General features: G+C 40.5%; 2 protein-coding genes and 1 long non-coding RNA gene across 5 annotated transcripts; 2 read left to right on the top strand and 1 right to left on the bottom strand.

Annotated features, from left to right (window-relative positions):
* Positions 1-4,519: 4,519 nt before the first annotated feature.
* LOC103722063 (transcription factor BEE 2-like) lies at positions 4,520-7,814 on the top strand. Its single transcript, XM_026810394.2, has 7 exons — positions 4,520-4,994; positions 5,091-5,291; positions 5,376-5,510; positions 5,598-5,669; positions 6,970-7,185; positions 7,286-7,339; positions 7,545-7,814. Exons 1-7 carry the CDS (start codon positions 4,650-4,652, stop codon positions 7,596-7,598), a joined length of 1,077 nt encoding a protein of 358 aa, XP_026666195.2. The 5' UTR covers positions 4,520-4,649; the 3' UTR covers positions 7,599-7,814.
* A 5,684-nt stretch (positions 7,815-13,498) lies between these two features.
* On the top strand, positions 13,499-20,931 carry LOC108511838. The gene is made up of 3 exons (XR_001880283.3): positions 13,499-14,298; positions 16,122-16,180; positions 20,180-20,931. It is a non-coding gene; the product is annotated as an uncharacterized LOC108511838 (long non-coding RNA).
* LOC103722064 (CBS domain-containing protein CBSX3, mitochondrial-like) lies at positions 18,081-20,309 on the bottom strand. Of its 3 annotated transcripts, none has more exons than XM_017846404.3 (7): positions 20,233-20,309; positions 19,684-19,811; positions 19,258-19,525; positions 19,078-19,159; positions 18,621-18,694; positions 18,472-18,532; positions 18,081-18,361 (listed from the first exon to the last, which is right to left on the bottom strand). In XM_017846404.3, the coding sequence occupies exons 3-7, from the start codon at positions 19,516-19,518 to the stop codon at positions 18,219-18,221; spliced, it is 621 nt and encodes a 206-aa protein (XP_017701893.1). In that variant the 5' UTR covers positions 19,519-19,525; positions 19,684-19,811; positions 20,233-20,309; the 3' UTR covers positions 18,081-18,218. The 3 variants fall into 3 exon arrangements, with proteins under 3 accessions (XP_017701893.1, XP_017701894.1, XP_038981530.1); XM_017846405.3 differs by having other exon boundaries at positions 19,684-19,805; positions 20,233-20,300; XM_039125602.1 differs by lacking the exon at positions 19,684-19,811 and having other exon boundaries at positions 20,233-20,301.

Here is a 20,931-nt window from a genome sequence, read left to right as displayed (position 1 = left end):
AGTTCAAGAGTAAGATCCACCACATTGAAAAGCTGAGTTGCAGCCAAACTTTCAGAAGCCATAATTTGGTCATACAATGCCCGATTAAAATAATCTTTTTTATGAAATTGGATAACTTTTCGATATTTACAACTTTCGGCCAATCTCCTAGGAGATTGAATTGGGTTGAAATTCCATCATTTAGGCCACAAAACAGACTGGTTAAACAAAAAGTTTTTTTTTTGGATAAAACTTTAAGTGGGCATAGCTCTATCCAAGAAGAATCAGGCATAGCTCTCTATCTAAGAGAATCACGTGGAGCGACAGAAGGCATAGTTGAAGTAGAAGTCAAGATCTACCTCCTCAAGAATTTTATTTTTTAAAAAAATATTTGTAAATTTTAGTTTTTTCTAGAATATTTTTATTAATCATATTTATTTTAGGATGTCTAGTCCTATTCTAACTAGAAAAGAAATCCAACCCAAATTACGAAAGGGAGGCAACCTCACTAGTATTATAAATAGGAACTATGTACCTCATTTTAAGAGGTGTGAATGATCAATAAAAGAAAAGAAGATTTAAAGCATGACTTTCAAAAATTTTCCATCTTCTTATAGTTTTCTTTCGAAAGATTCAAGTTGAGCAGGTTGAAGAAAATTTTTCTTCTCTCTGATCGGATCACCGATAAAATTGAGATTAGGGAGTTTTGAAATTTCATCGCAGTGAATAGCCTGATTGATCTTGGCTTCATTTGACCCAATTTCATCCAGCGTAGCAATTAACTAGGCTACACCAACGTCTAGAAAAGGATTGATAGGGCTTTCACCATGGCCACCTGGATCCAACAATTTCCTAAGTACCGGGTGAATCACTTGCCTCACATTGCCTCGGACTACTGTCTAATATTGATTTGCACTATTGCTAGTATTGCTTATCATTGTCCTTTTCAATTTGAAAAATTATGGATTTCTTATCCTTAATCGTGGGATACTGTGCGAGGTGCTTGAAAGGTTCTGGTGCACTGTGATGTCGTGTATAGAGTTATCTATAAATTGGAGCTCGCTAATGAAAGCTTCGGAGTTGGAATCGAGTAGAGTTGGGCAATATGTTTAGAAGATTGGATTCTATTGTCGTTCTTCAGTTGCGGAAGGGCCGAACCAAGAAGGAAGTTTATCTCCTGAGGAGTTGGCAGATCTCAAGAGGCAGCCCTCCGAGCATCACTCTCCATGGAGGCAGCAGGACACCTTTTGGCCGAAGAAGTCAATGGTGCAGTGGATCAAAAAGGAGGATAAGAATACCAAAATCTTTCATCAATCCACGATCATTAGAAGATAAAGAAATTGTATTCAAAGGTTGAGGGATAGCAATGGGCAGGCGATTGGTAGTGCTGAGGCTATCAAACATGAGATCTTTCAATTCTTTAGATCAAGGTGGGTAGCTAGTCTTGGGGGGTGATATGTCGATGTCCTTCCTACCATGATGTGATTATCGCCATTCAGCAGTTCTTCTCCTCGACAGTGATGCCAGGTGTTTGAAAGAAGTCCTTTGTCACCCTTATTCCAAAGAGGTAGGATGCATATGAGCCTAACCACTATAAACTGATAAGCCTTTATACCACCAAGTACCAAGCTATTGCAAAGATCATGATGATCAAAATAATGCCAGTCCTTCCTCATCTTATTAGCCTATAGCATGAGGCATTTGTAAGTGGTCGCATATCACGGATAATGTGCTTATCATCCAAGAGTTATGCATGACCTCCAGTTGGCCTCTTATCCTCACAGTCTTATGGCTATCAAGTTGGATATAAAGAGAGCTTATGCAAGTATGAGCTGAGACTTTGTAATGTATGCCTTGGAGAGTTTCGGTTTGTGGAGCATGGATCAGCTGGATTCTAAGCTATGTTTATGCTGATGAAGTTCACTTCTTTGGTCGGCCTGTGTCAAGATTGCCCACCATCCGTATACCTCTTTATCATCTATGCTAATATCCTGTTTTGCACCCTCCAAGCAGCTACCCTGAATGAGGTTTTGGATATTTATACGCCGGCTTCAAGGGCCCAACCGATCTCATACCTTCTCTTTACTAATGATTGTCTATTGCTTGCCGAAACTACTAGGCAAAACCTCGTAGGGATTTTGGAGCGCTACTTTTCTGCTTGAAGCCAAAAAATGAATATTTTGAAATCAACAGTCTGCTTTAGCCCGAAGATAAAACCGCAGTTGAAGGCTGCAGAGGGCAAAGTGTATTGCGTTTGAACCTTGGAAGATATTTCTGGAACAATTTCAGGTAAACCACTAATCCTCTCGTTTCTGCAAAATAATTTGTGGTCCTGCCACCTCCGTCTCCGTAAAGATAAGGATACACCAAAGAAACATTCTTTAATCCCGTAGTATATGACCTGTCGTGCTTGAGGCTGCCTCCAGTAATTCACGCCAACTTGACGTTTTTGACAGTTAAATGTACCGAAATGTGTGCCATACTGAAAGTCCGGGCCATACAGAAAGTTTCAGTTTCTCATAAAGCGTATCTTAATCAGCTGTTCTCTTGGATTCTTGGATCATGCACGGAAAGGTACAAGAGAATGGAGTTGAACCAAGACAAAAATGGTGCAAGTGAATTGGCGTGTCTTAAGGGAAGAAGGGAAAAGGTTACATATGACCTAACCATTTTTCAAACTGGTTCTGATCAATTCTATGCATGTATGCTTGATGTCAAGCCTCGTGAATGGCCCAATTACTGTGAATCCCATCAAATCCCTACAAGTCGAGTCTCTTGGGCCGTGTAAACCCGGAAGCAGGGTTGGAGGCTTTTGGGAAGCAGAATATATCCGAGGTATGTCGAATTGTATTATCGGAGGGTTGCAGCTTTGTCATTTAAATCTTAATCAATCCATCTGCCGCCCTCTCGACAGGGGATGCGCGCGCACACACACACACACATATATATATATATATATATATATATATATATATATATATATATATATATATATATATATAACAAAACTATATGTGTCGGATCCATAGGTAAGTGATAGTATTAGGCTAGATTGATAGTTTTTGTTCTATACTAATAGAGATACTATGCTAAATACTAATATATTGATTCACCTTTTTTTCTTTCAAAGCGATGGCTCTCTTTTTTACATCGTATCTCCAATTCTGATCACAAACTAACTTTCACAATCTATAAAATTAATTCAATTGCATAGCTTAGAAACCTGGCTAAGTTTCTTTCGCTTTTTTATTTGGCTAAGTTAATTAATATAGTTGAATTGATGAGAACTTTGAAATATGGAACTCCATACACTTATTCAGTACTTAAAATGCAGCAACATGGCACGAATGGTAGCCGGACGATTTTTTTTGGATATCTGACCTATTTCGAATATTAATAGAATTCATTTAGCAAAATTTTACAAAATTTGGAATAGGTTTGGAATTTAAAATTAAAATTTGTTAGAGTTTGCGACGAATTATTATTTGACCCTCGAATATCCACTATCCGAATACGATTATATATATATATATATATATATATATATATATATATATATATTGTGAGGAGAGTGAAACCTCAAAATCCGATGACATCTAATTTATATCTTTACTATTAAGTTAAAAAACTTATTTATCTTGCAAAATTATATTTATACATATTTTTACTTAATATTTTTTTATTTTTATAATTTCGGGTCGGGCATCTGATCTGATCCGAATAATCGATCGAAATAAAAATTAATCGGATGGATTCGTATATCGGATGGATTACTACTTTTTTAGACGAAATAAGTTTGAAATTTTTAGATAAATTTTTAATCAAATTTAGAAGAAATTCGAATAGCAAAATTTTAAATATAAAAAATATAAATTTTATGAATATTCTATCCGCTGTCATTCCTGTTGGCAGCAAAACAAACGGCTAACGAATCGGTGCTGCACTGAAGGCTGAGGTAACGGGCAGGGAATCCGGGAGGTAGCAGGCGGTAACAGTTCCAGAGATTTCCTGAAGAAGCACTGACAAATAAAAGCCAAGACGTTACGGCCACTTGGGTAGCTGGGCCAGTGGAAGCTCCTTCACGTGAACGCACCCTGAGATACGCCGCCCACAACCGTTACATGCAACCAATTAAAGATTGCCACGTGGCCACATAAACCACGTGCGCCACCCACGGTTTCGGGAGCTACCCGGTTTCCAACGGCGATCCTACGTTATTGACGTCCGGACGCCCGCGTCCTCCTCCAGCCTGGCTTGCTTTTCGGAGACAAGCCCACGTGTCCGTCAAGTCCTTGGTGGGCCCACAGTGCACTCAGGGAGCCAGGGGCCCCACTTTGTCGCGACATGATTGCTTCATCTCCGGGCTCTGGTTCTGTGAGCCCGGCTACAGCCATCACTCTCTCCCTCTCAATTTAATTCGGGGCTGAGTCTAAAGTCTATGTACCGAGACAATAAACCCATCACCGGGACGCCATTCTCCCGTGTAAATATGTACTCCAAGTCCAGGAAGAAGAAAGAAAGAGAGAGCGAAGAGAGGGGAGTTGGTGAGAGCTTGTTATTTTCCTTCTATATAAAGCTAAGGAGAGGGGAAAGCGAGTCCTCTTATCACCAGTTGCTAGGCAGCTACGCACACTCTATCTCTTCTAATTTGTCTCTATCTTTTGAGCGCAATGCTAAATATGTTGATGCACCGGCCCGTCTCTGGGACCAACACCAGCATGGCAACTTCGGACCGGAACCTTTTGGACCGGCTCAAATGGCATCAACCACAGCAGGGTTCCTACTTTACTTTAAGCAACCGTTGCTATGCAAATGATAGCTATCTACTAGCTAGCTGTATAGACCAAGAAAACCGCCCCACAACCATCTGCAGTAGCTATGGGAAGGACAAGGAGGAGGAGAGCAAGCAGCAGCTCAATAACCGCTATACCATGTTGGGCTCTTCTCCGTTGCAGAAAGAGAGCACTACCAGTGCCTCTAAGAAGAGGAAGGCTGACGCATTTCATAGTGGAAAGGTGATCGACTCTCAATACTTCCTCTCTTTCACATAATTATATACAAAGCAATTGCATGATTAAAGAGTTAGTAAGGACTTTGACTTCTTTGACCAGGTGGGTTGCACTGGTGATGGCACAGTATTGGTGGTGAAGCCAGAAGTGGAAAACCAACAATCCAACAGTAACGACAAGAAGAAAGAAACTTCGGGTGAGAACTCAAAGGAGAATTCAAAAGCATTGGCGCCGATGCAGGACTACATCCACGTGAGAGCTCGACGGGGCCAAGCCACCGATAGACATAGCTTGGCTGAAAGAGTATATATATCATCTTCTTTGCTTTGAGATGGTGTTTGGGAAAATTGAATCGTATATGGAACTGAACAAGGAAAGTTGGTGCAGGTAAGGAGAGAAAAGATCAGCGAAAGAATGAAGTTTTTACAAGATCTTGTGCCGGGGTGCAACAAGATAACGGGCAAGGCTAGCATGCTTGATGAGATCATCAACTATGTTCAATCGCTTCAGAAACAAGTTGAGGTAGAGCCATGCCTTCAGGCTAATAATTTTACTTTGGAATCCAAAATAGATTGTATATTGATAGTCTATCTGTTTGAATTTCCTTAGTTTTTGTCGATGAAACTGGCCAGTGCGAATTCAACACTCGAATACAATATCGACGAATTCTTCAGCAAAGAGGTAAATTTCTTCCCAGTTAAACATCAAGAAACTGCATTATAGACAGTACTATAAAGGTAATAAAACCTGGGTCCGCCTGTACAAGACATGACCGACGCAAGGATAAGCTTCCTCTGCTTTGGGGAACAAAGAATTTACTGCTCTCTGAGCTTTAAAAGAAGCAATTACACAGTTAGATGTTGTTCAAAGTCAGTTTGCAAATGGAGAATATATACAAGGGGTGTATTGAATACGCGAACTGAAAGCGCTCGGACAAGTTAATGCAAGTTTCGCACTCTTGCAGGCTGGGGCAGGCCTCATGGGGAGTCCTGCTTAGGTAGCTAGGCCCCTAGTGGATGTCACTGAATCTGATAGTAACTGGGCCTGTGCCAGTTTTGTCCTTTGGAACTTGGAAGAAATCAACCCTCACAAACTAGCCGGGGGGAACCTTAAAGAACTAGGTTTAGCATTTAGTGAATCCAACGTTAGAGGTGAAGGGCCGTGAGCTTGGGTGGTGCGTCCTTCTATATATAGGAGGCATAAATCCTGTTATCTCGAGGCTTTTTTTGCGAGGGTTGGTATTAATTTATCATTACATAGATGCTGTACATTTTTGATTCAGACATAAAAGTTACTGAACAGTTTCACTCAATATTAGCAAGCAGTAAGCCAGAGTTTCAGATTAATTAAATTTGATTTTAGTTGCAACATGGTTTAGGTAACAGTGCAATCACTGTTACAACCGCGGAGACATCCCCAATCATTTCAATGCAAGAATTGCAAGATTTGCAGTTGTCAAACACATTCGATGGCACATCCAAACACTCCACAGAAACTCTTTCAAAAAGGAGTTCAACTGTTATGTCACTTAATTACGTACACCTAGCATGGTTGAAGTGAGACACTTCTTGCAACAAATTAATGGCCTTGGTAGGATGCACATCAATGGTGCCCACTCGTCAAACTGTCGTAGTTATAATTGCACTGGATCCCACTTGATGGTGGCCTAATCAACTCTCTAATTAATTAGCTCTATTTTCATAGATTTCCCCGAAGAATGACTTAGAGAATGACTGCTACTGTCCATAAAAGTTGGCGACTAATTAAGCTGAAGTTCGAACTACAAGTAGCCATTTATCACAAATGACAAAGATATTTGTATCCAGAGGTCCACTCCTTTGTTAAACTTGAGTCAGAATTCGTGATATAAGAATCAAAGTGAAGCCTCAGCTTCTTCTTTTCTTTTTCCTTTTCCTCCACTTTTGATGTGTTGTCATTGTCATTCGTAATAACGTACGTAGCTCTCTTGATGTTATTGTAGATGGACCCAGTTTCGAGCACAACTTGTCCGCCAGCTGGGATGCCATGCGAGCCCGTGGCCCTATCCTATCTTCCGTTCAACAACTCGGAGCAAGCAGTCGCACGAGGTGGGCTCGACATGGCCTTGGATCATCCAGAGTTGGCCCTTCGCAGGACCATGAGTGCACCTGCAGCAGTGCCAGAAGCATTCATGGATTCATGTTACACCGTAACTACTGTAAGCAAACAGCTATTGGTTTAGAGCAGAGCATAGCATCAATCGCCACTTTATCACAAGCAACTAATTGGTACATTTATTTTATGTTCTTATGTTTCAGGTTAATGGTTCGTCTGTCACCTGGGACACTAATATGAGAAGCTGCTACGACATGGTAATCCACCAAGGATTAGAATTTCCACTAGAGGACCTTTGAAGTCATGACACTGACCATCAATACCATATATTAACACAAATTATTCTTGAATAGCTTGCATTGCATTCATATTTTCCTTTGATACAGGTTTTGCAGAAGAACACAATACTAATTATCTATTGCAGGCGAATATTAACTATCATTTTTCATTGGATGTAATTAGATGAAAGAACCCATCGGTAGCTTCACTGAGAAAACGAAATGGCTGCATCATTAATGGCACGACTCGATGATCCTAAGGTGGAGTTAATTCATTCAATCTTGGAGCAAAAATGTCTTGAATCCTGGACACGGAGATGCCTTGTATGCTTTTCTAACAAAAAAAAAAAGGGAAAAAATCATGAAAAATTTCAACTGCTGTACCTGCTATTACAATATGTTCAACAACTTACGCAATAAGCAGCCAGCATTTTGTAATTTGGATGAATCCTTATGCCAAATTAAGCATCTGAATATGTTCCATGTTTGTAAATGTCAATTTATTTACCAGATTATGTAAAAAATCTAGCAGATGGTTGTTTACTGCCGCCAACTAACCCGTTCTGTTTTGTGTCCGAAAGTGTGGTTTGTCAAACTTGTACTAGTGCATTCAAAGAAGTCAAATGAATACAAATGATATGTTCATCAAATAAAAAGCAAACCATAATACTCGATAGCTAAGACTAGAAGCAAGCAAATTACTTACACAAACAAAAGCGATCTCAATAAGAACTTAAGATGATTAAATTCCACTATGTATCCCACTATTCTTAAAAGCATTAGGGGAATTTGACTCTCAATTGGAATTGTGAATGGGATTAATCTAGGTTAGTTCTAGCCAGCCATGGATGCGATCAATTTTAACTTATGTTTGTCCGACTCCTATCCTACTCAATTTGAACATGAGCATTATTTGAGATCCCAACTCACCAGGGGGCATAGACCATGGCTATGATCTCGCGCCAGCCTAACTATGAGCATGGCTAACTAGGCTAACTTGATTTTATGGGACCTATCTAAGTAACGGTTAAATTTCTCGATTAAGACTATAGTAGTTGCTCCAAATTTAGACCCTAGTCAAAATCAGTCTTTGAGAACCCTCTAATTGACCGGATGCTAGTCCAATTGCAGCTTTATGTGCATTATCTAACTTGACTTAAGCATAAATCCCATGTTAAACTCCAATGTCCCGTAAGGTCAGGCATGGGTATCAAAAAGGCAGCCGATCTGAATAATTAACCTGATTTGACCTAATCTCTTCTGTTTAGTGGCAATGTGTTATGATAAGTCTCCACAGCTGTTTTGTGACTGTGTATCTTCGTTAACCGCATTTTAAAGAATCCTAATACCAGATTGTCACAAAAGATTTTTCTTTGTTTGGAGTTAAAGATAGTCGCAAACAGATGACACATAATATGATCCTAGAAAATTAAAAGGAAAAAAAGAACCCTCTCAATAGTCTAGAAACTGAACTCCAGAAAAATAAACTCCACATTTTAGAAATTAATTTTTTCCTTTGCTTTTGAATAACAAGATGATTATCCAACATATAATTTACAATTATTTTTTTAAAGAAAATTTGATTGAAATCATTCTAAACACTCGCTTGCAAATTCATGCCACGCGCGTCCTACGTATCATAATTACGGTAAGCACCTTGGGCCAAAACTTTGGATTCAAAAAATAAGAAAGCAGAGTGACGGCGGGATTTGGATCAAGCTAACTTTTAAAGATTGTAGGCAGGGCAGATTGCGTCTTCTTTAAAGGGGATTTAGCTATGGTGATAGAGTAAATTCGAGATGAAGTCGGCAGGAAGACGGACACCCACTGCTCAGTGATATTCACAGTATGGTAAGAAACTGCGGTTCCTTTCAGATCGTGCATGTATACTGAAAGACAAATAGGACTGCGGACTGATCACTTCTTTTGCTGCAAAACACTCGAAAGATACTTTTTGGACATATTATATAGCTGCCTCTACTTCTATGCCACATCTTCTTTCTAGACTCTTTTTTTTTTTTTGCTAAATCGGGCATTTCATACAACACGGGTACGAATACACCCAATCGAATCAGAAAACAAAATGTCCCAAAAAGCTCCTGGCATCCCTCCCTCCCCAGTCCATAGAGTGCCTCCTGAGTGACTCGCTACATATGCCGCCACCCAGTTGCCCATCCCGTTAGCTTTGTGATATACGTGCATAGCTTGAAATATAACACTCTCACTCACCATCATCCAAATATCGCAAAGCAAGGGGTGAACTCCGCCGACACTGTTCGGGCCCTTTCGGACCCAACTGATAACCATGGCCGAGTCACCCACTAGAATGATTGAGCTCGCCTGAAGCACTCGTCTCACATAGCACATGCCCATCCAGGCTTCCCGCAACTCTGCTCCAGAAACTGAGGTATCGAAAATCTGACAGTCCCCTGCTGCCACTACACTGAAGCTCGGGCCCCTGATGACAAATCCAGCGCCACCCCTCCTACCTCCCTCAATGACTGAACCATCAAAATTGATCTTGAGAAAACTTGGGGATGGAGGCTCCCAGGTAAAGAATACCCTATGTGGAGCTGCCGAAGTAATATGAGAGCCCCAAATGTCCCGAGCTATCAAAAGTCTATAGTCTGAAGCTGCACGGATGATCTCTGCTACTTGTGCACGAGCCCGCTCCATCACGAACCACGGGGACGGACTGAGCTCGGCAAATGTCCAGGTGTTCCTGGCCAGCCATACCTGATAAGCTGTGCAGGTTGCCTTAATAGCTAAAAAGCGCATCTTGGGGATACCAGACCATCTCCAAAACTCCTGCAGAAAACCTTCTCTCCAGCTCCAAGCGTCCTCCGAGATCCCTGACAACCTCCAAGCACCCCTCGCCCAAACACACTGGAAAAGTATATGATCCACCGACTCGTCCACCCCACAAAACAAGCACAGGGAAGAGATGCTCACTCCTCGTCTACTCAGTACTAAACTCGTCGGCAGACGCTCCTAGGCCAGCTTCTAGAGAAAGAGAGCAACCCTTTGATGAAGCCCAAAACCCTACACCCAACCGCAATCTAAGACCTGCTCTGACTCCTGTTGAAAAGCCCAAGAGACATCACCAATCCCGGCACTGGCTCTACAAGTAGTGCTCCAAACCCTAACATCCAGACCGGCTGATCCCGGAATAGGGACCGCTCGAACCTGATCTGCCAAGTGCTCCCCAAACAACTGACCCAGCTGTCGCCATCCCACTCCGCCACTCCCGGCCTGAGCAAGTTACACACCCGTAGCCTCATCGCTACCTCACTACTAACCATCGTCGGCCATAGTCTCAATGGGAGTGCGTCCACCCACAGGTCCTCCAACATGTCAATGCTCCACCTGTCGCCGATCAGCCACCTGGAATGCGCCAGGGCCATGGGCACAAACCTCCCAATCTCTTGCCACATAAAGGAACTCCTCCGGTCGCCTGCCACCTGCCACCTGCCTGCCAGATCCCACCTGACCATATATAGTCGTCATGACTCGACTCCAAAATCCATGTGGCTCCAAGACCAGCTGTACCGCACGCCGTGCCATGAGTGCCTTATGCCTCCCCACAAGTGACTGCACACCCAAACCACCCTCTCATAATGGCAGACATACTCTCTCCCAGGCCACCAAATGTGCCCCATGGCCCCCAGGAGCCCCACAGGAAGCTCTGCAAGAGCCGCTCAATCCTCACCAGCACCGTCTTCGGCACAACAATATGTGCCATCAGATAGATAGACATAGAGCACAAAATTGACCTAATCAGTGTCAATCTGCCCTTCATGGAGAGTGATGATGCCCTCAAGTCTGCTCTGCACCCTCTCCACCAAGGTAGAACACTCCGCCACTCGTAACCTTCTCCTTGTGAGGAGGACTCCTAGATAAACAAGGGCCTCCCTGCTCCTGCATCTCCAGAATCGCCCTGATCTCCCGTCGCACTCTCCGCTCTGTGCTCGAACTAAAGTATATGGCTGACTTCTGGAGGTTGACTCTCTGCTCGGACATCACCAATACTCTGTCAACACGCCCTGTAGAGCTCTCGCATCCATCACCTTTGCCCTATCAAGTAGGAGGCAATCATCTACAAAAAGCAAGTGAGAGGTGGGGTGGGCGCTGGGGGCTGGGTTGTAGGCTGCCAGCTCCCGATTCCCACAAGCTACATACAAAGCACGGAAAAGAACATCGGAGCAAATGATAAATAAATAGGGGGATAGAGGACATCCCTGGTGGATCCCCATAGTAGCTCGAAAAAAAGACGATGACGTGCCATTCACCAGAATGGAATAGCTAGGCCCTACACACATCGTAGAACCTAATCAATCCAAACCTAATGGAAACTAAAGCTCTCGAGTGCTCGCTAAAGAAAATCCCACCGAATCCAGTCATAAGCACGCTTCATATCCAGCTTCACTGCCATCAAGCATCATCTCCTCGATGCTCGTTGTAAATCCCCCATCATCTCCTGAGCCAACAGAATATTGTCTGAGATGCTTCTCCCCCCACAAAATCTCCTTGCTCCTGGCTGATAACTCTTGGCAGCATGATCCTCATCCTCCCTACCATGATCCTCGCCACCACCTTATACAAGGTGGTGCATAGACTAATGGGTCTATAGTGACTCAGCTCCGAAGCGTCCTAATGCTTCGGTATCAATGTGATGTAACTGGCCTTCCAATCATCTACCATCACAGCCCGACTGAAGTAAAGTTGTACTGCCTCTACCACTGCTCTTCGAATAATATACCAATACCTCCGAAAGAAGAAGGGTGGAAACCCATCCGGACCAGGGGCCTTATCCTCTGCAAGGCCCCATATTGCCTCCTGCACCACCATCTCCAACACTGGCTGAATCAAAGCTGCATTTTCGGTCTCCGCAATTTTGGTCTCCGACCTAGGGAGCTGGCCAATCTCAGATATCCCACCCTCCTCAGACCACCTGGATCTAAAGAACTCCACTAATACATGTATCACAGCAGTGTCCTCCTCCACCCACTGGCCTGCCCCAACCCTCAATGAGCGGATCGTGTTCCTCTGCCTCCCAATGGCTGTCGATCGATGGAAGAAGTTAGTGTTCCGATTGCCATCCTTGACCCACTATACCCTGGACTTTTGTCTTCAAAAGATCTCTTGCTGCCACAGTAGGGAGTGGTGGGAAGCTAGGGAATGTCGCAAGTCTGCCATATCAGCCTCAGTCAGCTCCTCTCCTCAATCCTCCCGCCCCTAGAGGTCCGCAATCACAGTCTCCACCTCCTCTAATCTCCGGAAGACGTTGCCGACGACCTCCCGGTTCCACCGACGAAGGCGACGTTTGGTGAGCTCCAACCGACGTGACACTCTCTACATGGCATCACCTCGTACCGGCACCTCCCAAGCCTTCCTGACTACATCCCAAGACTAGGGATATGACAACCACAGCTTCTCAAACCGGAAGGGGCTGTGATGTGCGGTACCCAAAACTGTAGAGATCAAAAGGGGGCAATGGTCAGAGGCAATCCGAGCTAGATGACTGACCTGATAAGATGAAAACTTCTGAACCCAGTCTGGAGATGCAATAACCCTGTCGATCCGCTCCCACACCCTAGCCTGGTCGGATGATTGTTGCACCATATGAAGCATAGTCTTGAAAAGCCGAAGTCCACCAAACCATTTTCTGCCAAAAACTCTCGAAACTCCCTCCTATCCACTAAGTCAGAATAGGCCTTTCCACCCCTTTTCTCGTTGGGGCTTAAGATACAGTTAAAGTCACCTACAACCATAGTCGGTATCCCCTAGATCAATAAACTAGTCAACTCACCCCAAAGAATTCTCCTTGTTCGGTAGTCGATGCTGGCATATACTCCACACAGTATCTATGGCGATTCATTTGGTTCCGAAATAACCATCATAATTTACTGAGAATAATTGCATAAAACATCTACAGAAGTCATCCTCCGCTTCCTTAACAACAAAATATCCCCAGACAAGCCTCGAAACTTCACCGCAAAGAATTTCCAATCACCTGCCAAGCGCTCTGTACATGCTGCAGCCTATTCCCAGACACTCATGTTTCACAAAAGAAAGCAGAGCTCAGGACAATAAAGCTGGCTATACTCACGCAAAAAGAACAACATGCGTAGCTATTGTGCCAAAAAAAAAAAAAAAAAATCCTCGCCCTCCGCGGCGACAAACTCGACGCCTAGTGGCAGTTAATCCATCCGTCTCCCTGCCCCTTCTCTCTTCCCTCACAAAGTTCCAATGCTTGCCCCTTTTCCCCCAAAGCATTATCTTCCAATCCATTAAACCCTAAGAGAAGGAACCAAATAATAAGCTTTCCCTTGTTAATTTAGTCGAAAGATTGATAAAAAAATATGAGTTCTTTCGATTCAGATCGAATGGAGCTCACCCTCATTTGGTGAATATCCAGTTCCAGAAGGAGGTCAAGCTGCATGATTTTGATTCCCTGTTATTTGTTCTGTTCGTCGATTTTGAACCCTTTTGTCGAATTTTATTCACGAATTTTGCTATCAAATTGGTTCTCAATGGAATGCTAACATCCGGTTCAGCTACTAGTTCTCTATGTGGATATCAATCTCGACGAAAGCTGCACGCCGAACGAGATCTCTATTCGTGCTGGTGATGCTTTCGACAACATGAAGGTCGTCCTTTTCGATTCACAAATTAAAATAAAAATATTTCTCAATCTTTTGTTTTAATTATAATTTTTTGATCACTTTGTTAGAATGTATAGATAATTTGTATAGATGGCCCGAATCTTCTGATTGTTTTTAGTCCGAACGGAATCGAAACTTAGTCGAGTATCTGACTTGATGTCTTTTGAAAGTTTCATTTGGCTTTCATGCTCTTTGCGCTCCGGGAGAGAGTTGTGGAGCTTGTCAAGCAAGTCGGCTCACATTTCACAAACCTTTATCTGGAACTGATCTTCGGTATGTAACCAACCATGTTTAATTCAAGTGTTTGTAGCATTTGAGAACCACTTTCTTTGCATCTCTAGAAGTAGCTGAAACATTGTTCTTTTTTTTCCTACCTTTTATCATTTTTTTTTTAATTTTTTCCTTCCAGTATGCTAAATGATTTATAGATGATTTGGGACCAGATGTTTGGCATCACTGAACTTAGTGATATGTTTCTTTCCTTCTATCAACAATAAGATTTAGGATTTTGGTTCGAGAATTATGTTTGAGTTATCACATAAAAAATCTTTATGCTATCCTGTGTTCTGCAGTGGATACTAGAATGTTTAGACGCTAATGATGCAATGTCATATATTGTCTATAAATTCAAGAACAAGGTAATATGTTAGTACCTGTGTTTTTCTTAAATAACTACTATATCTATGCTAGTGTAGGATACGTTGGAGTTCATTTTACAGGTATCATTTAGCCATTACATGATTGAAAGCTTATAATAGTAATACACATGAGTAACTCTGACCACTCTCGCATTCCCCACCTGCTTTGAAATCATTTTTCATGTTTTTCATACCAGGAGTTAGCCCAAGCTTTGTGATGTCTAGACCACTAATCATCGCACCATGATTCTGTTCTGAAACACATCAGGTTCTACTTTGGTTATGCCTCATTTTCAATTTTCTGTCCATCCTTATGCAGATATCAAAATCTTAGAAAGAATTTTAATCCATAATACTCTTTTTAATCAACAATACAAATTTTAAGCTTTATTAGTAACCTAAACATAAATAATGAGCCTTGCCTCTAAATTTTATTAAGAATTTTGCTTTATCTTTCAAAATAAGATAGTAAATTCTTTCTCTCCATTTTACCTGTATCTGTTTTTCTGCTTTCTAGTTATTTTTGTTCATGTTCTAAAATGTTGATCACTTCATTTTTTTTTTTTTAATAGTTCACTCCATATTAGTGGCATAGATGTGCAACTGAAAGTAAAGTTCAGATGTTACTGGCACCTTCTAACCATAAACCAACAAGGTTGACATTTATAATTTACTGTTATAAAATATCATGCTCTCCTTACCTGTCCGACCTTTTTTCTCCTCTTTGGTTCTAGTTTTCTGAGGCATTTTTTCCTCATGATCCAGCCTGACCGTTGTAAAGAACATAGTTCACTTCTTCGTGCATTTCAATTTATCTTATGTTATAGTGTCCTACCTGTCAAAGTTTGCATCTTTGCTTCAAAATTAGATTTTTTATAGATTATGTGTAAGGGTGCCACTGGTTGGATTTTGAAAGAAAGAAATCCTCACCATGTTTGAGAGAAAAGTTTCCCATTTGTTAACTCCCAAAGGAAATTGGCCAGTTCTTAATGGTTTAACTGCAAGCTATGATGATTATGGAGACTTTGCCCAATATTTTTTATATTTACTTGTGATTGTACATTATTTAAACATATAAAATATCTATATTTTAGCAATTGTTTCATAATCATACTATGGGACCCTTTTCAATCCACTAGATTTAAGTATTCTAAGTAAGTCGAAAGTTGGCTTCCCCTTTCAAGAGATTTTCTGCATAGGAGACTGGTGGAGGATATATTGTTGTTTTGGAGAAAATATAATCTCATTTTCTTTTATTTTAGCATTCGAGAAAGCAACATGGTTTATGGATAGACAGATAGTTCATGGGGATTGTAGTATGTGCATCATTTTTTAAATACATTAATTTTATTTCTCTGCCTTGGGATTATGTTTCTCATTATAAAAAACCTTAATTACCATAGGCATTTCCTTTTTCATTGTTGCCAAGAGTTCTCAACTTTGAGTTGTGCTATGTAGCCAACTGATACGTGTCAGGAGAAGGCACTGGTGATGATTGCTGCTAAGAGCTCAGATAGGTACTTAATAGATTTAATGTTGGTTTTATATCTATTATTTTTATTAAAATAATAAATGGCATGCAGACATTAGAATCTTAAGATGATGTTCAAAATGAAAATACATGTGTTAACAGCCATTTGTACATGACGATGTAGTTAAGGTGGTTGTTTGAGCTAGGTTGATTAAAATTTGGATCCTGTTACATGCTTCAAATTTGAAATTCTCTTCTTTATTTGTACTACTGTGTGTTATATCAATCTTTTCACTTTTTAAAGTTCTTTCTCTTTTCTTGATCTTGATTTTTCCATATATGAAGCATGCAATTGAAAGTTTTGATTATTGAATTATCATTGTTCATGTATAGTCTAATATGTTTCAAAATGGAGGGTTTGCTACCATGTCTGTCATCTTAAATGGCAAACTATGTTACATATGTTTAGTCAATGAGTGCTAATGATCGGGTCTCAATTAGCAAGATTACTCAATGAAATGGAATACACAATTTAATTAGTATTCGGCCACAATTTTTCTTGTATATGCTAAAAGTACTCTAAGAATATCTTCATCTTGCAGCAAGACATTTATTCACACTTTCATGCTCCAACTTGCGGTTTTGTCCAATCACTTAAGAGAGGGACACACATGTGTGCCAAATCAAAATATATGGGCCTTGTCCGAATGTCAGAATTATCAAATTTTCTTATTTGTAATTTCACAAGTTTTCTTACTGAGGCCCTTCTACTTGTGCTTTTTTGTAGGAACCATGTTCCTCATCAACCATGTCATTTTATTTCATAGGAATGCAGCTCCTGCTCAACTCTAAGTATGATCATTAGTGACAAATTCTGTATAGGCTAAAAATGGTAGCAATAGCAAACACTAGAAAATATGGACATCTTGGAAAGTACTCAGAATCAAGTTTCCAGTGTATATATGAGGACCAGTGCAGACATGTATTTAGTCCCATATCAACTATGCATTGAATAGATCTTGGGTATTTATGTAGGGCCAAAGAACCCAAATAATTTTTTGGTTAGTCTTTTTGGGCGAGTTCTGGGTTGTTATAAATAGTTTCAGAGAAGACCCAAACCATGATCCATGCGAACCAGAGGACACTACGACACAACCTCTTTCGGAGCTGGCCATGGATTGATCATAGTGTTTATGATTAGGTTTGATTGGATTTGGACCTTTAGTCTAGCGAAGATATTAGGACTTAAACCAAAGGAGTGTGCGAAGACCTATGCGGACATGTGTTTAGTCTCATATCGGTTATACATTGGGTAGATCTTGGGTATTTATATAAAGCCAAGGAACACAAATAACCTTCCGGCTAGCCTTTTCTGGAGAGGTCCCAGGTAGTTACAGTGTAACCCATCATTTTCTCCTAAGATTTGGAGAAAGCATATATTTTAGATACATTAGTGTAGAAGATTCATCCCATTTTAGCAAGAGAGAGGTAGTGAATCACCTGGGCTACGGATTTTTCGGTTTCATGATTCTCAAAAGTTGGATATTTACTGGTCTATCAATGCATCAAATTTCTTTGTGCAGTGCCAATTTTTCATCATTTTATGGCTGGGAACATGGACTCTATTCTTGTTAGATTATGAAACAGTCTTAAAACCTGTATGCTTTTACTGTTATGCAGTTTGTTAGCTTTGGCAAAATGCAAAATCCCTTTATGCTTGGCTGCTCTAGATGTTCCATGTCACATATCCTATGTGCCTATGATTGTTGCAGAAAACTCTTTAAAAACATTTGATTTTTCTTCTTCTTTATTTTTTTTTCTGACTTGATGCAATTATAATGAGTAAGAATACTCGTTCTGTTGCTGGAACAATTTGTGAAGACTGATTGGAATTTCAAGCCTGGTCAGTGAACATAGCGTACTCTCAGAATTTGTATGTTGCAATATTGGCAATGAAAGTTTAACTAACCATCTATTGACCTTCAAGATAGATCCACAAGAACATAATATAGCTTTAAACATCATGATTGTCCACCTCAAAGGCCTTCATATATGAACTATCGCTGGTAGTTCATTGCTGACATTCAATAGTAATCCCCTCTAATAAATTCATTCAAACGCTTCACTTCCTGATGTTGTTGTTCTAGTACTGCTCGGACAACATCTACAATGGAAATCATGCCAACTACCTTATGATCTATCACCGGGACATGTCGTATATGTTTATCTGCCAGCACCAGAAATAAACATCGGTTTATTCATTATTTGTTTATTCTGATGAATTGTCAAATACAAAATTTAGGGAAGAACACTTTCGAGAAATGGTCAATAGCATACCTGTCATTAGCTGCATTGCTTGAAGAATATTTGCATCAGAAGACACTGCAATGAGCTTGTTCTGTAAAACCATACTCACAAAATGGTAGAAGATTAAGGAATTATAATATATATTGTCAGACTGTTACAGTAACTATGCAAGAGTCTACCTCTTCAGTCATGATTTCTCCAACTCTTGTGGCTTTGGAAGATCTTCCTTGCACAATGATCTTATTGAGATAATCTGTAGCAACATAAATTCACAATAGAAAAAGAATTCACCTGTTCAGTTGGAACCAAAATTTTGAGTGTGTGGTAAGATCTGTAGGTTTTCTGTCCTAGTAGAAAATTCTCTGTCCCTCTGTGGCGAACAATAGTCTGGAATGCTTACAGGAACTACATCAATTGTACCATGTTGGATCAAGTCCATCCATAAGATTTGTATTCTTTTATCCTAGTTTGAAACTCACGTTGTTTGGTAAATCTCTGAGATGAGTCAGAAAACAGTTTTCCTTGCTCATAATAGGTTTGAAACCAAAGAAATGTTTCTTTTGAGAACCTTCCATGAGAAGGAAAGAATGAAGATTTTGATGTCCTTGGATTGTGGAACAAGTAAATGTTGATTACCTCTTTCAGTGATTATTCCAGCAAGCAGTTTTTCATCTCCTGGCTTCACAACAACCAAAGCTCCAATATTATGTTGTGTCATCTACAAATCAAAAAAATCCATGAATTGCCATTATTGCATTCAGATCAGTTAATTAAGTTTGTATTCTTCTGTGTAGTTGAAGTTGAATGAGTTCCTACATTCTTCACGGCATCATAGACTGTGTCTGTGGTATTACACCAGTATACGGCTCCTGCCTCATCTTCTCCCTTTGCTTTCAAGAGCTGTGCAATTGTTGTATTCTCCAATCCTCTATGAGGTAAGGTAGGAGTTGAAATAGCACTCTCAAAGCGTGTAAATAAGTTAGACCATAAATATTTGTCCTTCATGCTAATGTGCTGTAGAACCGCAAGTTTAAGACGGTTCCCATGGAAACGTATTGCTTCAGCTACGCCTTGCATCTCTAATCTGTGAAATAAAAGTAACAGCTAATATCAAACTCGGTTGACATAATCAGAAGATACTTTTGGCTTTAAGAATTTGTAGGATGATTAATTAATAAAACTTTGGATTAAAAGAAATTGAAGGAGCGAAGATTGAAGCTGTTTTAGGAGTCGAGTCATCACCAGTTTTCTGGATTGACGATCTGCTGAAGGAACTGGTGATTAAATGCTACCTCTTTCAGCTGAAATTTTCCAGGATGAGGACTCCATTTGTAGTGTGTTAATTGTTATGTATCATCAATAATCTGTCTCTTTGTATGTGAAATGAAAATTTGAGTTCTCAAATTATACAAGTAGGAGTTCGAATTCATCAGAAAATAGAAATAAATATTCTGAGAATTACCAAATATAAAACATTCTATGCACAAGGATTTTCCTAGCTCAAAGTTTTCACCTCTGACTCATATTTTTTCCATCACAAAACATTTCATAAATTTGAAAATTTTCCATTGACTAAAATGGAAAGAATTAAGGTTTTGGAAATGGGGAGCATTTGTGCTCCCATTAGATTTTATATGAATAACTGTTGTAAGTGGGTGTATCAGGGGAGCATTTTCAAGGCAAGCAATTGCTCTAGAAATTTTGTTAACAACCTTGGTGACATGCTGTTTACATGCAGGAAAGAAAGTTATAAGGCTCGCAAACGTTCCCAAATTTCGCGAGCTATCGTACCTTATTTGATGCAAGAGGGAGCCAGAGAGCAGATGCAAAGGCCACAGAACTGTTCCTCTGGGGTTGTGATGGTTGCGGAGACCATGGATCCTTCCCCATGGAAGTTTTTAAGGATACGGATGCAGTGGAACTGGTCCTTAGCTTTGTCTACAGAGCAAGGTAAGGAATTCAAGGGTGCTTATCTTCCGTTGTGGTAGCTAAAGCCATTGAGTTTGTCTTGAAGACGAAGCAAAAGAACAAACACAAAAAGAATTAGGCGAATCAGCTCATGATGGTAGGAGATGAGGTTTGCCTGGATCCGGACTTCGAACTGGATTGAATCAACAAGGATTCGATTGTGAAGAATGCCAAATAATTTTCATAGTCCAGTGCAATCCGGCTCATTGCCAAATGCTTGATTGCATGGATTGGCACGTTGAGTAAAATTTAACAAGGCTCGCTGGAGTTCATCTGCATGGTAGAATGAACTACGCCAATAAAAAAGTGAAATGGGTAAACTAGAATATAATTACTCTCCCTTTGAGCTAAACAAATTCTGGTTAAAGTGGGTTGATTGGGGGAATTGACGTGCAGATAATTGTCTGGCAAATAAGGAGCCTATGTTGTTACCTCCTAATCAATAATAATCCCAAACCAAATGGCATAGAAATACAAGCATGACCTATGAAATACACATGCTCAAATGGCGTTTCATGCTAA

Source organism: Phoenix dactylifera, chromosome 4 (genome assembly GCF_009389715.1).
Source record: "Phoenix dactylifera cultivar Barhee BC4 chromosome 4, palm_55x_up_171113_PBpolish2nd_filt_p, whole genome shotgun sequence".
Classification (NCBI taxonomy): Eukaryota; Viridiplantae; Streptophyta; class Magnoliopsida; order Arecales; family Arecaceae; genus Phoenix; species Phoenix dactylifera.
This window is presented reverse-complemented; position numbering and strand designations above follow the sequence as displayed.